Below are 18,424 nucleotides of genomic sequence, written 5' to 3'. Positions count from 1 at the left end.
CCTTTGCGATGTCGGTACAGTCATACCTCGGGTTAAAGTCGCTTCAGGTTGAGCGCTTTCAGGTTACGCTCTGCGGTGACCCGGAAGTAACGGAACACATGACTTCTGGGTTTCGTCGCTCGTGCATGCGCAGACGCTCCGGAACGGATCCCGTTCACATCCAGAAGTACCACTGTATTTTTTGCTCTGTAAGACGCACCAGACCATAAGACACACCTAGTTTTTGGAAGAAGAAAACAAGAAAAAAAATATTCAGAATCCCAGAAGGTTATGGGATAGCTGCGTGCAACCTCTCCCGGGCAAGGGGAGCCATCATTCCCCTGCCCAGGTGAGGCTCCCCCCAAGAGCCATGCTCCCTTTAAAGAGCGCGCAGAGTGTGTGTGCGGCTCTTGAGGGTTTTCCCCGTGGAAAATTATTCTCCTGTTGAAAAAGGGCTGCCCTTGTCCTCCTCGGGAAAAAGCCCCGAAGAGCCACACACATGCTCCAGCGGCTCTTTAAGGGTAGCGGTGAGCAGAGCCTCCCGCCTGCATTTGCTCCATGAGACGCACACACATTTCCCCTTTTTAGAAAGGGAAAAGTGCGTCTTATAGAGCGAAAAATATGGGTATATTGTTACTTGCATTTCTCTCCCCTGAGCAACTCCTCCTCTTGCTCCCTATCTTGGCAGGGACCTCTCTGAGCTGGGCCACGAACTCTCCCGCTCCAGCCGCACGGTCCACGCTGCCTGCCTGAACCTGAGCAGCAACCTGCGCCTGTCGGAGAGCAGCACCGGCGCCACCCTGGAGAAGCAGGCGCTGCTGATGGCGCAGCTGGAGGAGCAGCTGAAGGACAAGGTCCGCGACATGATCCAGCTGCAGGTCCGCTGCGACATGGAGAAGGCCGAGCTGGGCAACAGGTACCAGGGAGGGGGGAAAGGTTGGGGGAGGCAGGTTTAGCACCTGGCAGGGGAGCCTGCTCTGGCCTCCAGCATGGCCTGTGGTCAGGGTAGGAGGAACCAGGCAGAGGGTCTTCTCAGTGGTGGCACCCGCCCTGTGGAACGCCCTCCCATCAGATGTCAAGGAAATAAACAACTACAGTGGTACCTCAGGCTACAAGCACCTCAGGTTACAAACACTTCGGGTTATAGGCTCTGCTAACCCAGAAGTAGTACCTCAGGTTAAGAACTTTGCCCCAGGATGAGAACAGAAATTGCGTGGCGGCAGCAGGAGGCCCCGTTAGCTAAAGTGGTACCTCAGGTTAAGAACAGTTTCAGGTTAAGAACGGACCTCTGGAACGAATTAAGTTTGTAACCAGAGGTACTACTATATCTGACTTTTAGAAGACATCTGAAGGCAGCCCTGTTTAGGCAAGTTTTTAATGTCTGATGTTTTGTTGCATTATTATTATTATTATTATTATTATTATTATTATTATTATTATTATTTCTGTTGGGAGCCACCAGAGTGGCTGGGAGGAAACAAACAAACAAACAAACAAATATTATTTATACCCCGCCCATCTGGCTGGGCTTTCCCAGCCACTCTGGGTAGCTTCCAAGACATAAAAACACAATAAAATAAAACCTTTTTGATACAGGGCTGTCTTCAGATGTCTTTCAGCCACTGAGCTATGCCCCCCCCCCTGAAATGTTCCTCACTCTTTGCATGTGGGGTTTCTGCTGAGGAGCTTGGCTCAGGCGCAGGGTCCATCTGCTTTGCCTGCAAGAGGACTACTTCCGAAGCTCTCCCATGCCCCGCAAGGCCAGAAAGGACCCCCGAGTGCCCCCACTGGCCCAGAACTGACCACTGAAGCCTTCTCTTCCCTTGCCCTCCAGGATCAACGAAGTCACGTCCAGCCTGGAGCGCCTGAAAGGGCAGAACGCGGAGAAGACCAAGGCAATTGAGGCGCTGACCCAGAAGCTGGAGAGTTTGGTGAGAGGAGGCAGCTGGGTTTTGGGGGAGGAGGATGATGGAGGGCATTGGGTGGCCCTCAAGAAGATGCAGCTCGCCAGGCATCGGCTCTGTCGGGGGCCGTGTGGCCCTAAGGGGTCTCCCCACTCCTGGTGCCGCAGCCCCCCCCTGGTTCTGCCCCCCCCCGGCTGGCATGTGTCCCCCCCCTCCCCTTCCTCTCCCATTTGAGCCTGGGACTCTGTTGCTTTCATCCCCCCTTTGTGTTCCTCCTCCTGCTTTCTGTGCTCCAATATTCCATTTATTTATTCATTCATTCATTCATTCATTCATTCATTCATCCATCCATTCCTTGATTTACAAAAGTGTGTGCAATGTCTCTCTCTTGTATATATATTTTTTCCATGTAACTTTTTTACAAATCAGTTTCATTTGTTGAGACATTGGGAAAATAAGGGGGAAAGAGGGGGTGGAGATGGGAGTGGGGGGTGGTGATGTTTCTATTTTACTTACTACAGTGGTACCTCGGGTTACAGACGCTTCAGGTTACAGACTCCGCTAACCCAGAAATAGTACCTCGGGTTAAGAACTTTGCTTCAGGATGAGAACAAAAATTGCGGCAGGCCCCATTAGCTAAAGTGGTGCTTCAGGTTAAGAACAGTTTCAGGTTAAGAACGGACCTCCGGAACGAATTAAGTACTTAACCCGAGGTACCACTGTATATGTAGGGTTTCCTTGTGCAGGTTCTCTGCTGTTTGCTTGTGTTCCTTTGGTGGTGAGAGAGGTTGGGGTTGGCCTAGGATGTGGTTGTTCATTTGTGGCTGGCTGTGGTGGTCTTCGTTTTCATGTGTGAGTGGGGTGGCTGGGTGTTTTGGATCAGGTTAGCCATATTGGTTTGCATGTCGTTGGTGGATTTTTGTCGTTGTCTTGTTGGGCTGTGTATGTGATAAAGGGGAGCCATACCGGGGTGAAGGTGTCTTCTTCTATATTGAGATGTTTAAAAAGGGAAGAGAGAGAGAGAGAGAGTTTTCCTAAACTTTTATTCCCTTTTCCCAACCCCTCTCTGCTCTGCCTCCTTTGAGAACAACGGTAAATTTCCTCGTCCCCTTTTGGTGCCTGTGTACATTATGGTCTAATCTTCTTCCCATGCTTCTCACTCGAGTCCCACTTCATTTGAGCTTTGCCATGGATGAAAAACTGGGGGGTGGAACCAGAGGGAGGAGATTTATTAATGCTTAAAGCCTGTCCGACCCTGCCTGGGTGAATCATAGAGTTGTAGAACTGCAGAGGGAACCCCAAGGGTCATCCAGTCCAATGCAGGAATCACAGCCGAAGGCTCTCTGACAGACATCAACCCAGCCAACCTCTGCTAAAAAACTTCCCATGAAGGAGAGTCCACCACCTGTTCCACGGCCGGACTGCTCTGACCCTCGGAACGTTCTTCCTCACGTTGATTCGGAATTTCCTTTCTCGTATTTTGAATTTGGTAGTTTTGGGTGCTCCCCTCTCTGTAGCAGCTGAAAACAAGTTTGTTCCATCTTTGGGGCACCCAGCATAGCTGTCAACGTTTCCCTTTTTTAAAGGGAAATTCCGTTATTCCAAATAGGATTCCTCGCAAGAAAAGAGGAAAGTTGACAGCTATGGCACCCAGCAGGTTAAGGATTCATCCCTGGTAAGTAGAACCAGGTATGGCTGGGAAGGACTGAAACTCTGAGGAGCTGCTGTTTAGCCAGTATAGACGACACTGAGGCAGGTGGGCTTCGAGTGTCAGGCAGGCTCCTTTGTTCCTTTGTTTTCTTTGGTTTTGTTTAATTTTTTTTTAAAAAAATATAATATAAATTTTATTAGTATTTTCCACACAACAACACGAAAAATATTGAAAAATAACAATACACAAAACATAAAAACCAACATTCAAAAAATAACAAAAAAGCAAATCCATATCTTACAAGTTAATAATATAAACACTAAGAAGAAAAGCAAACATTGACTTCTACAAATCCCACAGCACCTCCTTTATCTCTCATTGTGTCTTCCTGTTTCCCTTATCATCTCTATCCTAACATCTAGATATAAATCTCCCTTTCTTATCCTTTCACTTCACAAGGTTATTCCAGACTCAGCCAGATTTCTACCCTCGAACCTTGACTTTTAAGGTATTCATTTAGGCACTCCCAATCTTTTTTTTACTTCACTTTTTGGTTTTAGTCTGTCAATTTGGCTAATTCTAAATATTCTGAAAGCTTACATAACCACTCTCCCCTAGTGGGTAACCGATTCCCTTTCCAATACTTAGCCACCAGGATTCATGCTGCAGGCATCACTTATAAGAAAAATTTGTCTTTTGGAACATCATCGTTTAAAATTCCTAAAAGGAATGCCTCTGGCCTTTTACTATATGATATTCTTAGTATTTTCTTTATTTCTTCGTGGATCCTCTGTTCCTTTGAGTTCCCTCCAAGCTGCCTCCCTCCAAATGTCCAGCAGCCGGAAACTGGCAGAGAGCCCCTCTTGCTTTGCTGACCGTCCTGCCCCATGTCTGGTTCCAGGAAGCCTCCCATGCCCAGGAACAGGCTGCGGCGGAGGCCGAGGAGGTGGAAGCCCTGCGGACAGAATCTGAGTTGCTGCAGCAGACCCTGCGTGACCTCGCTCAGGTACAGAGCAGAGGACCCCCACTGTCCCTTTCGTGGCATCTGACTCATCTCTTTTGAAGCTGAGATATAATAATAATAATAATAATAATAATAATAATAACAACAACAACAACAACAACAATAATAATAATAATAATAATAATAATTTATTACAGTGGCACGTCTGGATGTGAGCGTTCTGCAGCCGCATTCGCATCCAGAAGCGAATGCAACCCCCGCCCACGGGTCTGCGGGTCGCCACTTCTGCGCATGACGTCATTTTGACCGTCTGCGCATGCATGAGCGGCGAAACCCGGAAGTAACGTGCTCTGCTACTTCTGGGTCGCCGCAGCATGCAACTGGAAAATACTTATCCTGAAGCTATTTCAACCCGAAGTATGACTGTATTTATACCCCACCCATCTGACTGGGTCTCCCCAGCCACTCTGGGCAGCTTCCAACCAAATATCAAAAACAATACAGCGTCAGACATTAAAAACCAACCCTAACCCTAAAGAGGGCTGCCTTCAGGTGTCTTTTAAAAGTAAAATAGTTGATTATTGCCTTGGCGTCTGGTGGGAGGGCGTTCCACAGGGCAAGCACCACTACCGAGAAGGCCCTCTGCCTGGTTCCCTGTAACCCCACTTCTCACAGCGAGGGAACTGCCAGAAGGCCCTCGGTGCTGGATCTCAGTGTCTGGGCTGGATGATGGGGGTGGAAATGCTCCTGCAGGTATACAGGTATACAGGTATGCAGGCGAGGGGCACTTCTGCCTGGTCCCACTGTGAGTTTTTATTTTTGTTCTCCCCGTAGGCCGTGATCTCCGACGCGGACAGTGCCGTCCACCTCCCGGCCACGGAAACCTCAGACAGCGATGCCACCGGGCTCAGCCTGCGGGGCTTGTCCTCCAGCTTCCGGACGCCCTCCCCGCTGCGCCGTTCCTCCCCCCACCGCCGCAGCCTGTCCCCCATCTTCCCTGACTCCACGCTGGTGGTGGTGCAGTCGGCCCTGCAGAAGCGTCAGCTGCAGCTTCAGGTAAGGGAGGAGGGGGGCGTCCGATTCCCACCCCACAGCCCCAATCACCCCAAAGGCCAGGGAGGCAGGTGGTGCACCTGGGGGAAGAAGGCCCTTGCCAAAATCCTGAGCAGGCCCGCTTCATAGAAGGGAGCGCGGGAGAGGATAATAATAATAATTTTGCCACAGCCTCTCTGGGCCGCTTGCAACATATATAAAAACATAATAAAACACTGAATATTGAAAAGCTCCCCTAAACAGTGTTTGTCTCACTCAAGATTGGGCCACGATTCTATATCTCCTTGCAGACATTGATATGTATGTGACCTGTTATGTAGCACTTTTTGCAACTGCCGCCAGGAAAATTAGAAAAAATTATATAGCCGAGATAGCTATCAACTGCAAAGGAGATGAATTTATTTGACCCCCATCTACACCAAGCTGTATCTTTCTCACTAAACGTTGTACATAATTGTCTATTGTATTATATAATATTGCTGTTAATATATGAGTGGCCCCACGGTGATTTTAGCTTATAAATTTTATTGCCAAATGTTTCAGTTTATAGATTAAAGAGTTTCTATAGTTTTGTGCAGATTAGGTCAGGTTTTGACAATGTAAATGTTTTAAGTTTTTGTGTCAAACTAGTATATATTTTATTGAATGACATTGTATACATTGCAGCAGCCTTTGGCTATAAGCATTAAACTTGACTGACTGACACTCAAGATTGGGGGCGGGAAGGAGAGAGAGGAGTTCCTAAACTGCAAGGGAAGAGGCCACCCCCAAAAAGGCATCGCTCACTCTCCCTGTGTGAGAGCAGGAATACAAACTGGGCTTCTGCCCTGTCTAGAACATGCAAATATCCTCAGTTGGTCTCGTTTTACGTAACTTATTCTGATTCTTGTCACCCAGATCAGGGACAACTGTTTTCCAAATGGCATCCAGCCTCTCAGCTCTGGTTTTGCAGGCTTAGTTGGCAGCCTCATCACTTGCCATGATGTGGTGGGGCTAATAACTTGGTTTTAGGAAAGACACAGGGGACACGGGTGGCACTGTGGTCTAAACCACTGAGCCTCTTGGGCTTGCCACTCAGAAGGTCAACGGTTCAAATCCCCGTGATGGGGTGAGCTCCCATTGCTCTGTCCCAGCTCCTGCCAACCTAACAGTTTGAAAGGACACCAGTGCAAGTAGATAAATAGGTACTGCTCTGGCAGGAAGGTAAACGGCTTTTCCGTGCGCCCTGGTTTCCGTTACGGTGTTCCGTTGTGCCAGAAGCTGTCTGTGGACAAACACTGGCTCTTTCAGCCTGAAAGTGAGATGAGCACCACAACCCCATAGTCGCCTTTGACTGGACTTAACCGTCCAGGGGCCCTTTACCTTTTTACTTTTAGGAAAGACAGTCAGAAAGCGAGATTCTCAGGAGGCTGCCATAGAATTGTAGAAGACAACAATAGATAGAGAAAGTAAACATGTACACAAAACATGTGCAACCAGAATGCAAGGCTGACAAGTAAGCCCGCCTTGCTAGCCTAAATTTACTACCCATTCTGTGTTTTGGTTGTTCTGCACAATCTGTCAACTTGAGGAAACTGGAAACCAGAGTCCCAACAATCATAGTATCCTTCTCTGCTGAACTGTGTTTATTGGTGCTTAGATCATTTTAGACATCAGAGAAGTTTTTAATGTGTGACATCTTAGTATATTTTTGGTCTTTTGTTGGAAGCTGCCCAGAGTGGCTGGGGAAACCCAGCCAGATGGGCGGGGTACAAATAATAAATAATAAATTATATTATTATTATTATTATTATTATTATTATTATTATTATTATTAACTGCTTCATATATGGTGGTGGTTCTCTGCTGTGCTGTGAGCTGCTCTCTGGGAGAGAAATACAGTGGTATCAACCCCAGCGATCAGAGTTCTCCTTTTCCTCATCTGGGCGTGGGCTTTGCTACCTGCCGGTCTGTTCCTGAGCCTGACGTTGCTGCTTGCTTTTACTTTTTACGCCCAGGACCTCCGGGGGAAATACGAGGCTGCGCAGGACCTTGTGTCATCCCTGAAGAGGCAGTTGGCAGAGAGCGACAACGAGCGCCGTTCCCTGGAGCACAAGATCCTGCAGCTGAAGGGGGACCTGGACAGGCTGTCGCAAGCCAAGGAGGACGCGGCTCACGATGCCAACCGCTTTCGGTCTTCCGCCGAACTGCTGGGCAGGTGAGGCACCTCGAATTGCCCTCTTGAAGGAAGCAAGGAGCACCAGGAAGGCAAGGAATGCCTTTGTGAAATTTCCCTACTGCCTCTCTGTCTGAGTGCCTGCCCTGGCTGTGTCTCCTTCCCAGAAGCCTCTGCTGAAAGGGCTTGTGTGTGTGTTGGCATTTAAGGACTGAACCTCACCCCCCTGCACGGAGGGGCAGCAGAACAACCTGTATCCAGAGGAGGCTTGGGTTTCTCTGTGTGAGTCAGCGCTCTGGGCTGCCTTCTTTCCAGTCCGGAGGAGTAATTCAGCACTGTGGTGTGGGAGCGGGGGTTCCCTCTCTCGGCCTCGGCCCTGTATACCTGAAGGAGAGTCTCTGCCCCCCAAAATTGGCTTCTTGTACTCCGCCTCTTGTTGCTGCATTGTTTTCCCAGTTATTTCTAATTCACATCCCTTTCCTTACAACAACAACAACAACAACAACAATAATTTATTATTTATACCTCGCCCATCTGGCTGAGTTTCCCCAGCCACTCTGGGCGGCTTCCAACAAAAGACCAAAAACACACTAAGATGTCACACATTAAAAACTTCCCTGATGTCTAAAATGACCTAAGCACCAATAAACACAGTTCAGCAGAGAAGGATACTATGATTGTTGGGACTCTGGTTTCCAGTTTCCTGAAGTCGACAGATTATGCAGAACAACCAAAACACACAATGGGTAGTAAATTTAGGCTAATCTTATATTACCTTCTTTTCTTTTTCTTTTTGATTATTTTAAACTTATTGTCCTTAAGTGTTGGCTGTCCACTTGCCCATGTGACTCCCTCTCTTCTCAAGAGAGAGAGATGGTCATGGTTGTGAATGCACTGGGATGGAACAGCCTCAACGGCTGTTGTGGGAAGTTGATGGAATGGGCGCTGTCCTCTGCTCCCTTATTGTCCTCGCCCTGCTGTAGTGTCCCCCTCCTTTCTCCTCTCCAGCGAGAAGACGAACCTGGAAAAGAACCTGCAGCTGTTGCAGCAGAAGCTGGAGGTCCTCCATCAGGAAAAGGAGAAACTGCAGCTGGCCAACAGTGACCTTCAGCGACAGCGTGATGGCCTGGAAGAGGAGAAAGAGGACATCTTAAAGGACCAGGAAAGGGCTTGGAAGGAAATTGAGCGGAGGTAAAGTGGGAGATTGGTGAGATTTTTTTCTTGGGGTAGGGTGTCCCCTTTCTTCAAGAGGGACTGAAGCTGGTGTGGTCTCAGGCCCAGTTCTCTGGCGCTAGTTGGGGGACATCTTGCAGTGACACAGAGGCATGCTGGGAAGGTATGGAGTGTCCTTTAAAACACCAAGTCAAAAGCATTGGACTCTGCAAAAGCGTTGAATGTTGTCTGCCCAGGAATCATGATTTTCTTTGCCATTAATATTTTTTATTGAAAGAATTGCAGTGATAAAGAAACAATGTGATGCAGAGAAAAGAAAAATCGAGAAAATAAAAAGAACAGAAATTTGCAGAAAGAAACAGTATGCAAAAATGCAATGTAATATACTCCCGTACATTCTTATGTAAAGAGATATGAGGTTATGTCTACATATGAGATTCAGAAGTAATACAAAACACAAGTGAGTGAGAAGATTAAATGTTTTATTCTAAACAGCAAGCAATATATACATACCAAACAAGCACCTCAATCTCCCACTCGGAAGCCCTCAGTTTGCACGGCCCCATGGCCATCAGTCCGTGCACGAGATTCTCTCTCAAACTCTGCCCACAACCATCCGATTCACCTGTGTGGTTTGCCCAACTGCTTACATACATTCATTAGCTGCCCAGTGCCTCACTTTCTTGAAACAATGTCCAACATCAAAGAAGGCACTCATCACTGTCGCTTCCTTCCAACAGATTAGGACATTAAAGGCTGCTCTCAGCCATCAAAGAGCTTCACAAAAGATAGGGAAAAGGAAGGAACAGAGGGCAGGAAGGATAACCATGTCAGATCACTAACTCCTCAAAATACAAATATCTTCCGGATAGATTGCCCATACAGGTTATTATCCTAATACATATATAGATATGAATAGCCTGCTACATTCTGTAGAAACCCATTCCAAATGTCGTCGTATTTATCCAAAGCCTACATCTAATAAGCAGTCCGTTCATAAGTTGCGAGTGTTGTCGTGTTGCCAGTCCATTGACTGAAGGGGGCCATATCTTTACTCTTCCAACTCATCAGTCTCAGTCTCTTGGCCACCATTAGGGTGCCTTGTCCCATTGTTAACTTCCATGCAATAGGCATATAGTTCAAAAGAATATTCTCTGCTGAAAGTTTTAGCTTTATCTGTGCAGTCGTAGTTACACAGCCCATCACTTTCTCCCACAACTTAGCAAGCAGAGAACACTCTACAGACATGTTTCATGGAGGCATTGTCCTTGCCAAATCTCCACCATAGAGCTGTCTTCACCGGTCCTTTTTTTAAACGCCCTGGGAACCTGACTTGACATCAGGGTCTCTCTGTGAATATGCCACCTTTGTTCAACCCGAGGTAGAATGCCATGGGGGTGAACAGTTGGCATCTTGTCTAGTGATTTCTTAAAAATCAGCGCTGGCACACCACAAAGATGTGTGATAAGTCCCTACCTGTATTCATTGTGTACATACGATTGTGTATCATCTGACCTGTCTACTGCAATTATTAAATTTGCAGATGACACCACCATAATGGGTTTAATAACAGGTGGAGATGAATCGGTGTATAGAGGGGAGGTACAGAAAATATCTACATGGTGCCTAGGGAACAACTTGCACCTTAATATCAGCAAGGCAAAGGAGATGGTGTGGACTTTTGGAGGAAGAGAGGAGAACTAGCCCCGCTGTAAATCGGGGAAGGCTGTGTGGAGAGAGTCTCTTCCTTTAAATTCCTAGGAGTTTATCTCAATGAAAACCTTACTTGCAAAATCAATACAACCCAGGTGGTTAAGAAAGCCCAACAGAGACTCCATCTCCTCAGAGTATTGCGGAAGAACGATGTCAATCAACATTTGATGATCTCCTTCTACCAGTCAACAATAGAAAGTGTCCTTTCATACTGCATCACGGTGTGGTACGCTGGTTTGACATCATCTGATAGCAAGTACCTACAGAGGGTGGTGAATACAGCACAAGATATTATGGGCTGTCCCATGAATCCGCTGGATGAAATAGTGGAAGAACGTTGCCTCAGGAAAGTGAGAAAAATTCTCAAGGATGATTCACACAGTGGCTGGCACTTTCTTGATCTCCTGCCCTCAGGCAGAAGATGTAGAAGCACAATTAGTCGCACCAACAGGGTAAAGAACAGCTTCTATCCGTGGGCTGTTGGGCTGCTGAATGAAAAGATAACAACAGGGCAACTGACTTTCAGGTTTGGTGGGTGTGCGTCAGTAAACGAGGGGAATTAAGACTAAGAGAGCTGAGTGGGGGGTGCTCATGCAATCTCACTGTACACAAGTTGTACAAGTGTCAATAAAGTATTTCAATTTCAATTTCTCCCCTCTTCTGTCTCCCAGTCGCAAGCAGCTGGAGCAGCTGGAAGCAAAGAAGTCCGGCCTGAAGAAGGAGCTTGTGCTGGTGAAGGAAGCCCTGAGCAAAGCCCTTCTGGAGAAGGAGGTCTCTCAGCATGAGAAGGCCGAGGGCGATGAAGCCCTGTCCAAGGCAAGGAGGCAGCTGCTGGGGAGGGAGAGATTTGCACACCCTTCTGAAATGCATTATTATCAATTTACGATGAGGTGGAACAGGCATCGCCAACCTGCGGCCCTCCAGATGTTTTGGCCTACAACTCCCATGATCCCTAGCTAACAGGACCAGTGGTCAGGGATGATGGGAATTGTAGTCCAGAACATCTGGAGAGCCAAAGGTAGGGGATGCCTGGGGTGGAAGGTTCGCTGGCTGGGAGGGACTCGCTCACAAATTTATTGACAGCTGCACGAATTATGATAGCTAGGAAACGGAAGGGGCAAGTAGAATATAAGATGGAAGGATGGTATAAAGAGGTGTGGGATATAGCTACTAATGATGAATTAACATTAAGGTAAGATGGGGACGTGGGTGGCACTGTGGGTTAAACCACAGAGCCTAGGACTTGCCGATCAGAAGGTTGGCGGTTCGAATCCCCGCGACGGGGTGAGCTCCCGTTGCTCAGTCCCAGCTCCTGCCAACCTAGCAGTTCAAAAGCACGGCAAAGTGCAAGTAGATAAATAGGTACCACTCCGTCGGGAAGGTAGTTTCCGTGCGCTGCTCTGGTTCACCAGAAGCGGCTTAGTCATGCTGGCCACATGACCCGGAAGCTGTACGCCAGCTCCCTCGGCCAGTAAAGCGACATGAGCACCACAACCCCAGAGTCGGTCACGACTGGACCTAATGGTCAGGGGTCTCTTTACCTTTAAGATGGGGAATATACAGGAGAAATGATTTCAAGGAGATATGGAAAGTGTTTGTAGAATTTATACTGTTAAAACAGAAAGGGGTCAAACCATCGCAAGAGGCATTGAAATTATGGGAGGCTGGATAGTTATAACGGAATGGTCTCGGGGTGTGCGTGCACTTTTTATTCTTATTTATTTAGGATTATTAGTTTGTCAAAATAAAAAATAGTAAAATATGTTAGGGGAAGGCCATGGGGGGGTGTTATGGGGATGTTTTTGCTTTTCTTTTTATTATGTATTCTGTGTCTGTATATTCTGATTTTATGTTGTAACTGCCCTGAGACCTGCAGGTATAAAGGGCTGTAAACTAACTAACTAACTAACTAACTAACTAACTAACTACATACATACATACATAAACAAACAAACAAACAAACAAACATGGCAGCCCACCCAGGTGCCTTTCAGTACCTCCAAAACAAGAAGTGCAATGAGGCTAAGGCTGCCCTCATTTTATGCCTGTGTTTGGGGATCCTGAGCATGCACCCCATCCTGCTTGCTTGAGACCATGAGGTGGGTCCTGCAGGATCAGGCCACAGGCAGCCCTGCAGCCTTGTCTTGGCAGTCTGCTTTGCTCCAGTCCCAGCAAGCAGGTGTTTTGTTTAAAAAATATATTATTATTTATTGAATTTATATACCGCCCTATACCTGGAGGTCTCAGGGCGGTTCACAGAAAAGATCACAATATATAAAATCAAAATAAGAACAATAACCCAATAACACCCTCCCCCCCCAAAAAAAGAACCACATTTTAAAAGTGCATAGGGTGTCAATCAGATCAACCAAAGGCCTGGTTAAAAAGCAACACCTAAAGGTGTGTAATGAAAGCGCCAGGCAAACTTCCCTGGGGAGAGCATTCCACAGACGGGGAGCCACTGCAGAGAAGGCCCTGTTCTCGTGTTGCCACCCTCCATACCTCTTGAGGAGGAGGCACACGAAGGAGAGTCTCAAAAGATGATCTCAGGGTCCGGGGAGGTTCATATGGAAGCTGAGCCACCAGGCCTTTGTGGGGTCACAGGCTCTTCTGCACCTCCTTTCCTTTCCTGTCCCAGGCCGAGGCGAGCCGGGCTGAGCTAGAGCTGGGCTTGAGCCGCCTGAAGTCGGAGGAGTCCTCCTTGCGCGACTCGCTCTCCAAGATGAGTGCCCTCAACGAGGGGCTGGCACAGGATAAGATGGAGCTCAACCGGATAATCATCCAGGTACGAGGGAGCGGGGCTGCAAAGAGGGAAGTGTGTCTTGTATTGTCTGCAAACTCAGAACATCCACATCTGAAGGATTTGTGCCAGAAGGAGGTGGCAGAGCGTAGGGTTTGTCAAGGAGTGGGAGAATGTCCGGAGGTCTTTGTCCATGACAGAGCAGAGGCAGGAAAAACAATTCCTGCACAGGAAGTACAATAGTTTTCGCTCCATAAGACACACTTTTTTCCTCCTAAAAAGTAAGGGGCAATGTCTGTGCATCTTATGGAGCAAATGCACTGGATGGCAGAGGGATCCCTTGGCTGCCGCTGCAGTTGCGAGCTGAGGGATGCCTCTGCAGCCGGAGCCATGGCTCCCGTCCGTCGCTTGCAGTAAAGCAAGCAGAGCAAGAGACACGCTCTGTGCAGTTCTCACTTTTCTTGCTTCAAAGCAAGAGCCGCAGAGAGCATGTTAGCGGCTCTTGCCCTGCTGGCTTTTGCTGTAAAGCCAGTAAGGCATCTGTCCCAGTGTCTCCTCTTCCTCTTCTTGCTCCAGCGTTGCCTCGCTTTACAGTGAGGCAGGAGGAGGGATGAGCAATCAAAGTGAGAGCTGTGCAGAGCAGGACAGAAGCCACATAAACGGCTCTCGCTTTGCTTACTTTAAAGCAAGAGAAACGAGAGCCGCTTACATGCTCTGTGCAGAATTTTTCTTCTTCTTGTTTTCCTTAAAACTAGGTGCGTCTTATGGTGTGAAAAATATGGTGTACCTCCTTCCGGCTTGGGCATGAGGTCCAGCACCGCTTTGCCCATAATTATTTGGGATAGCAGATGTTGCAGGTGTTAATATTTCACAGTTTGAAGTGACTGGAAGCGCAAGACCTGACTCCTTTTGGAAGGAATCATTGTCCAGGCGCATAAAAATATTATTCAAACTTTTGCTTGCCGAAGTCTTTTAAAAACAGAACATAAGCATTATTGATACATCCAAAAAAATCCATTACTGTACATTAACTTGTTCTATCCAGCACAGGTTCATTGTCTTCTTAGAAATAAAATCCAAATTGTGTCTCTTCCCCCATCCCAGCCTCAGTTGGCCTTAGGCCAGGCATAGGCAAACTCGGCCCTCCAGATGTTTTGGGACTACAACTCCCATGATCCCTAGCTAACAGGACCAGTGATCAGGGAATTGTAGTCTCAAAACGTCTGGAGGGCCCGGTTTGCCTATGCCAGCCTTAGGCTAATGCATCTCTTGGAGAGTCATTGGCATGCATAGTTTAGAAAAACTTAACAGCCGCCACCCTTTCAAGATGGCGAATTTGCAACTCAATACCTTTATCACATGATTAAAGTTTCACTCTCCAAAACAATCAGCAGTTACTCATTACCCCATTAAGGAGCTCAGAGTCCTTTAGAAAACAACACTGGAAAAAACCCCAATGTTAGCAACCCTTCAGCAATGCACATTTAGCTGTTTTCCATTTCAAAACTTCGTTACTACACATCCATTTTCCATTTCTGTGTGAATTAAATCTATTATAAACGTGTGTGTGTGTGTGTGTGTGTGTTTGGCTTTTCCAAAGTATACAGTCATGCCAACGATGGCAAAACAACTTTCTGTGAGAGGTGCCCTATTGTGTATATACATGTGTGGTTTGGGGGTGGGGGTGGGGAGAAAGCAGAACAGCTTTCTCCCCGCTCAGCATCCTGTGTGCTGAGTAACCCTCACTGCCAGCCTCCTGCTTTCTCCCTCCCCACCCTTCTGGGCTCAGCTAGAAGAAGAGAAGGCTTCTCTCTTGGGGAAGAAGCAGGAAGTGGAGCAGGAGAAAGCCACGATCCGGGACGAGTTAGTGCGGCTGGAGCAGGAGAAGCTGGACCTGGACACAGAGCGCCACGGATTGGGCCACTCCCTGCAGGCTGTGGAGCAGAGCCGGGCGACGCTGGAGCAGGAGGTGCTTGTGCTGCAGAAGGAGAGGGGGCAGCTCCAGGAGCAGCTGGGACAGGTGAGGGGCAGCACTGGCAGGCAGGGATGCAGGGGCCTTTGTCCTGTTATGAGAAAAAAACGGCTCCCTTTCCCTTATCCAAGAGCCTGTATAGAATCCTTAAGTGGAATGCCTATTGGTAGGATGAAATAACAGAGGCCAGCCAGAGAATATTGAGAAGCAAAGCAGCTAATAAGCCTGATCTTTATTCAAGGAACTGTTGCAACAGGGTCCCCACTCACCACACGCAGGAGGGAGGAGGAACCCTGAGCAATGGTGTGCAAGCCCATATATAGACTTTTGAAATTGCCCACCCTGTAGCCCAAGACCACCCCCACAAACATCATACATACATCACAGAAGGAGGCGGTCTACAGCAGAAATCCTGTCTGCCAGGATACCTGATAATGGTTGCTGAATGCATTACATGGGAATCCTGGCCATTCTTCTGTGATGGTTAATACTTTAGTTCCTGAATCCAGGTCACAGGCTCACCCTATTCATACACAACGACGCCCTCAAGATAGGATTTGTAAGCAAAAAGACGATGGGAAGGCTTTCCTCATTTGCCTCCCTTCCTGCAGAGGAATATTTGAGGTCACTGGGAGAGTCAAAATGGCTCCAGGATTGCTCTCCCATACTATTTCAGACACGTGGTTCATATATTTAGATATGTGTGCATTTGTGAATATTTATTCTATATTTGAGACCTTAAAATTCTTATAACAGTCAAGAGCAGTAGTCTCGTAATCTGGTGAACCGGGTTCGATTCCCCGCTCTTCCACATGTAGCTGCTGTGTGACCTTGGGCCAGTCACACTTCTCTGAAGTCTCTCAGCCTCACTCACCTCACAGAGTGTTTGTTGTGGGGGAGGAAGGGAAAGGAGAATGTTAGCCACTTTGTGACTTCTTCAGGTAGTGATAAAGCGGGATATCAAATCCAAACTTCTTCTTCTTCTTCTTCTTCTTCTTCTTCTTCTTCTTCTTCTTCTTCTTCTTCTTCTTCTTCTTCTTCTTCTTCGTCCGGCTCACAAGAATGTAATGTTCAGCTGCAAGAGAGCTCACAACTGAGATCTCAGGAGCAGACCTTTGCAGAAGCTGTGTTGCTCAGGTCTTCATAACACAGAGCTTGCAAAGCTAATGTTTTCTGATATTCGCACCCAAATCTGGGATCTGCTGAGCTGGCAGAGGCTGAATGGTTTTTGTTACAGGGCTGAGGTTGGCATCGTAAACACCAGGCTCTTGCTATAGCCCTGCTGGGTGGAGGGACTGGGGGAACAGAGAGGGACCATAACAGCCAAGGGGGCATCTAAGTGGTGTCTAAGCTGCCCCTCTCCCTCCTTCCTTTTCTCCCTCTCTTTCTTTTTTTTAAATTAAATATTTGTTATTGATCGATTTCCACATAACAAATTATCAAACCCTATAATCACATACATTGTTCCCCACCCCAAGGACTCCCCTCAGCTCCTCTCCCTGATTTCTCTTCACTTATTTTCTCTGCATATTATAAAATGGTACATATCCTTACATCCATCATGTTATCAACCAATAAATTTGTGTATGTTTATTCAAATTCTGCCAAGGAGTCGAGTTCATTTTGTTGCCTTTTTAGATAGTTTGTAAAAAGTTCCCATTCCTCCTTGAAGTCACAGTTGTCCTTGTCTCACAACTTGTAAGTCAATTTGGCCAGTTCTGCATAATTCATCAATTTGTCTTGCCACTGTTCTTTCGTCGGGGTTTCCTCATTCTTCCATCCTTGTGCTATCAAGACTCTTGCCGCTGTTGTAGCATACATGAATAAATTCTTTGTTTTCCTTGGCAGGTCTTGTCCTACAATCCCTAACAAAAATGTTTCTGGGTTTTTTTTTACAAACGTCATTTTAAACATTTTTTTCAATTCATTGTATATCATTTCCCAAAATTTTTTAACCTCTCTACACTCCCGCCACATATGATAAAGGGTCCCTTCTTTTTCTTCACATTTCTAAAAAGTATTTGAGCCAGTTTTGTACATTTTTGCTATCTGTACTGGTGTTATATACCATCTATACATCATTTCCCTCCCTCTCAGCTTTCCCGCCACAGGAGTGCAACCGGTGAGGAGCTGGGGCAGGTGCGAAGGGAGCTAGAACGCCACAGCGAAGCATCTCTGCGGGCAGCCAAGGAGAAGGAGTCGCTGATGAAGGAAAAAGCCAGCCTGGTGGTGCAGCTGGCAGCCTCGGAGCGAGAGAACCGGGGCCTGGCAGAGGAGATCTCTGGCCTCAGGTATGTATAATAATAATAATAATAATAATAATAATAATAATAATAATAATAATAATTTATTTATATCCCGCCCTCCCCAGCCAAAGCCGGGCTCAGAGTGGCTAACAACAATAAAAATGACACAATTTACATAAAATCACAATCAGTTAATTGAAATACCGTATTTTTCGCTCTATAAGACTCACTTTTTCCCTCCTAAAAAGTAAGGGGAAATGTGTGTGCGTCTTATGGAGCGAATGCAGGCTGCGCAGCTATCCCAGAAGCCAGAAGAGCAAGAGGGATCGCTGCTTTCATTGCGCAGCGGTCCCTCTTGTTGTTCTGGGTTCTGAGATTCAGAATTTTTTTCCTCTTGTTTTCCTCCTCCAAAAACTAGGTGCGTCTTATGGTCTGGTGCGTCTTATAGAGCGAAAAATACGGTACATTCTAAAATCAATTCATATGTTTGTGTGTGCCCCCAACTTTAGCACCTATTATTATTTATTCTGATTTATTTCTCCCATTTGCGTCCCTCCATTACTCCAAGGAGCTCAAACACAGTTCACTGTCCCATTTCCATTTTGCAACAGCCCCATGAGGCTGAGAGTGCAGCGACCAGCTCAAGGTTGCCCAGTGAGCTCCGTGGAAGGGTGGAGATCTAAAACCTAGCCCTCCTGCATCCTAGCCTGGGGCTTTGTTATGGGGCTGGCAGGGAGGGGCAGCGTGTTGTTGAAGTTTGTGGGTCATAAATCCTTTGACCCACGGGGTCTGCTGCATCGGCACTGCAGTTAGTCTGATTTACGAGCCCTCCGACACTTCTATGGCGCCCACAGTGCTCTCTTCTCAGTTGTCA

General features: G+C 47.2%; 1 protein-coding gene across 2 annotated transcripts in view; it reads left to right on the top strand.

The window, feature by feature from the left end:
- Window positions 1–18,424, top strand: part of CROCC (ciliary rootlet coiled-coil, rootletin) — a 67,131-nt gene that overhangs the window by 23,899 nt on the left and 24,808 nt on the right. For both annotated transcript variants that reach the window (XM_081923089.1, XM_081923088.1), the window contains exons 9-18: window positions 668–895; window positions 1,814–1,910; window positions 4,436–4,540; window positions 5,333–5,554; window positions 7,549–7,748; window positions 8,715–8,897; window positions 11,264–11,408; window positions 13,231–13,377; window positions 15,122–15,352; window positions 17,402–17,595. In XM_081923089.1, the coding sequence (XP_081779215.1) occupies window positions 668–895; window positions 1,814–1,910; window positions 4,436–4,540; window positions 5,333–5,554; window positions 7,549–7,748; window positions 8,715–8,897; window positions 11,264–11,408; window positions 13,231–13,377; window positions 15,122–15,352; window positions 17,402–17,595 (1,752 nt within the window). The remainder of the gene's footprint in view (window positions 1–667; window positions 896–1,813; window positions 1,911–4,435; window positions 4,541–5,332; window positions 5,555–7,548; window positions 7,749–8,714; window positions 8,898–11,263; window positions 11,409–13,230; window positions 13,378–15,121; window positions 15,353–17,401; window positions 17,596–18,424) is intronic.

The sequence above is a fragment of the Podarcis melisellensis genome, assembly GCF_964234715.1.
Source record: "Podarcis melisellensis genome assembly, chromosome: 8".
Classification (NCBI taxonomy): Eukaryota; Metazoa; Chordata; class Lepidosauria; order Squamata; family Lacertidae; genus Podarcis; species Podarcis melisellensis.
Note: the sequence above shows the minus strand (reverse complement) of the source record. Positions and strands in the feature narration are given on the sequence as shown.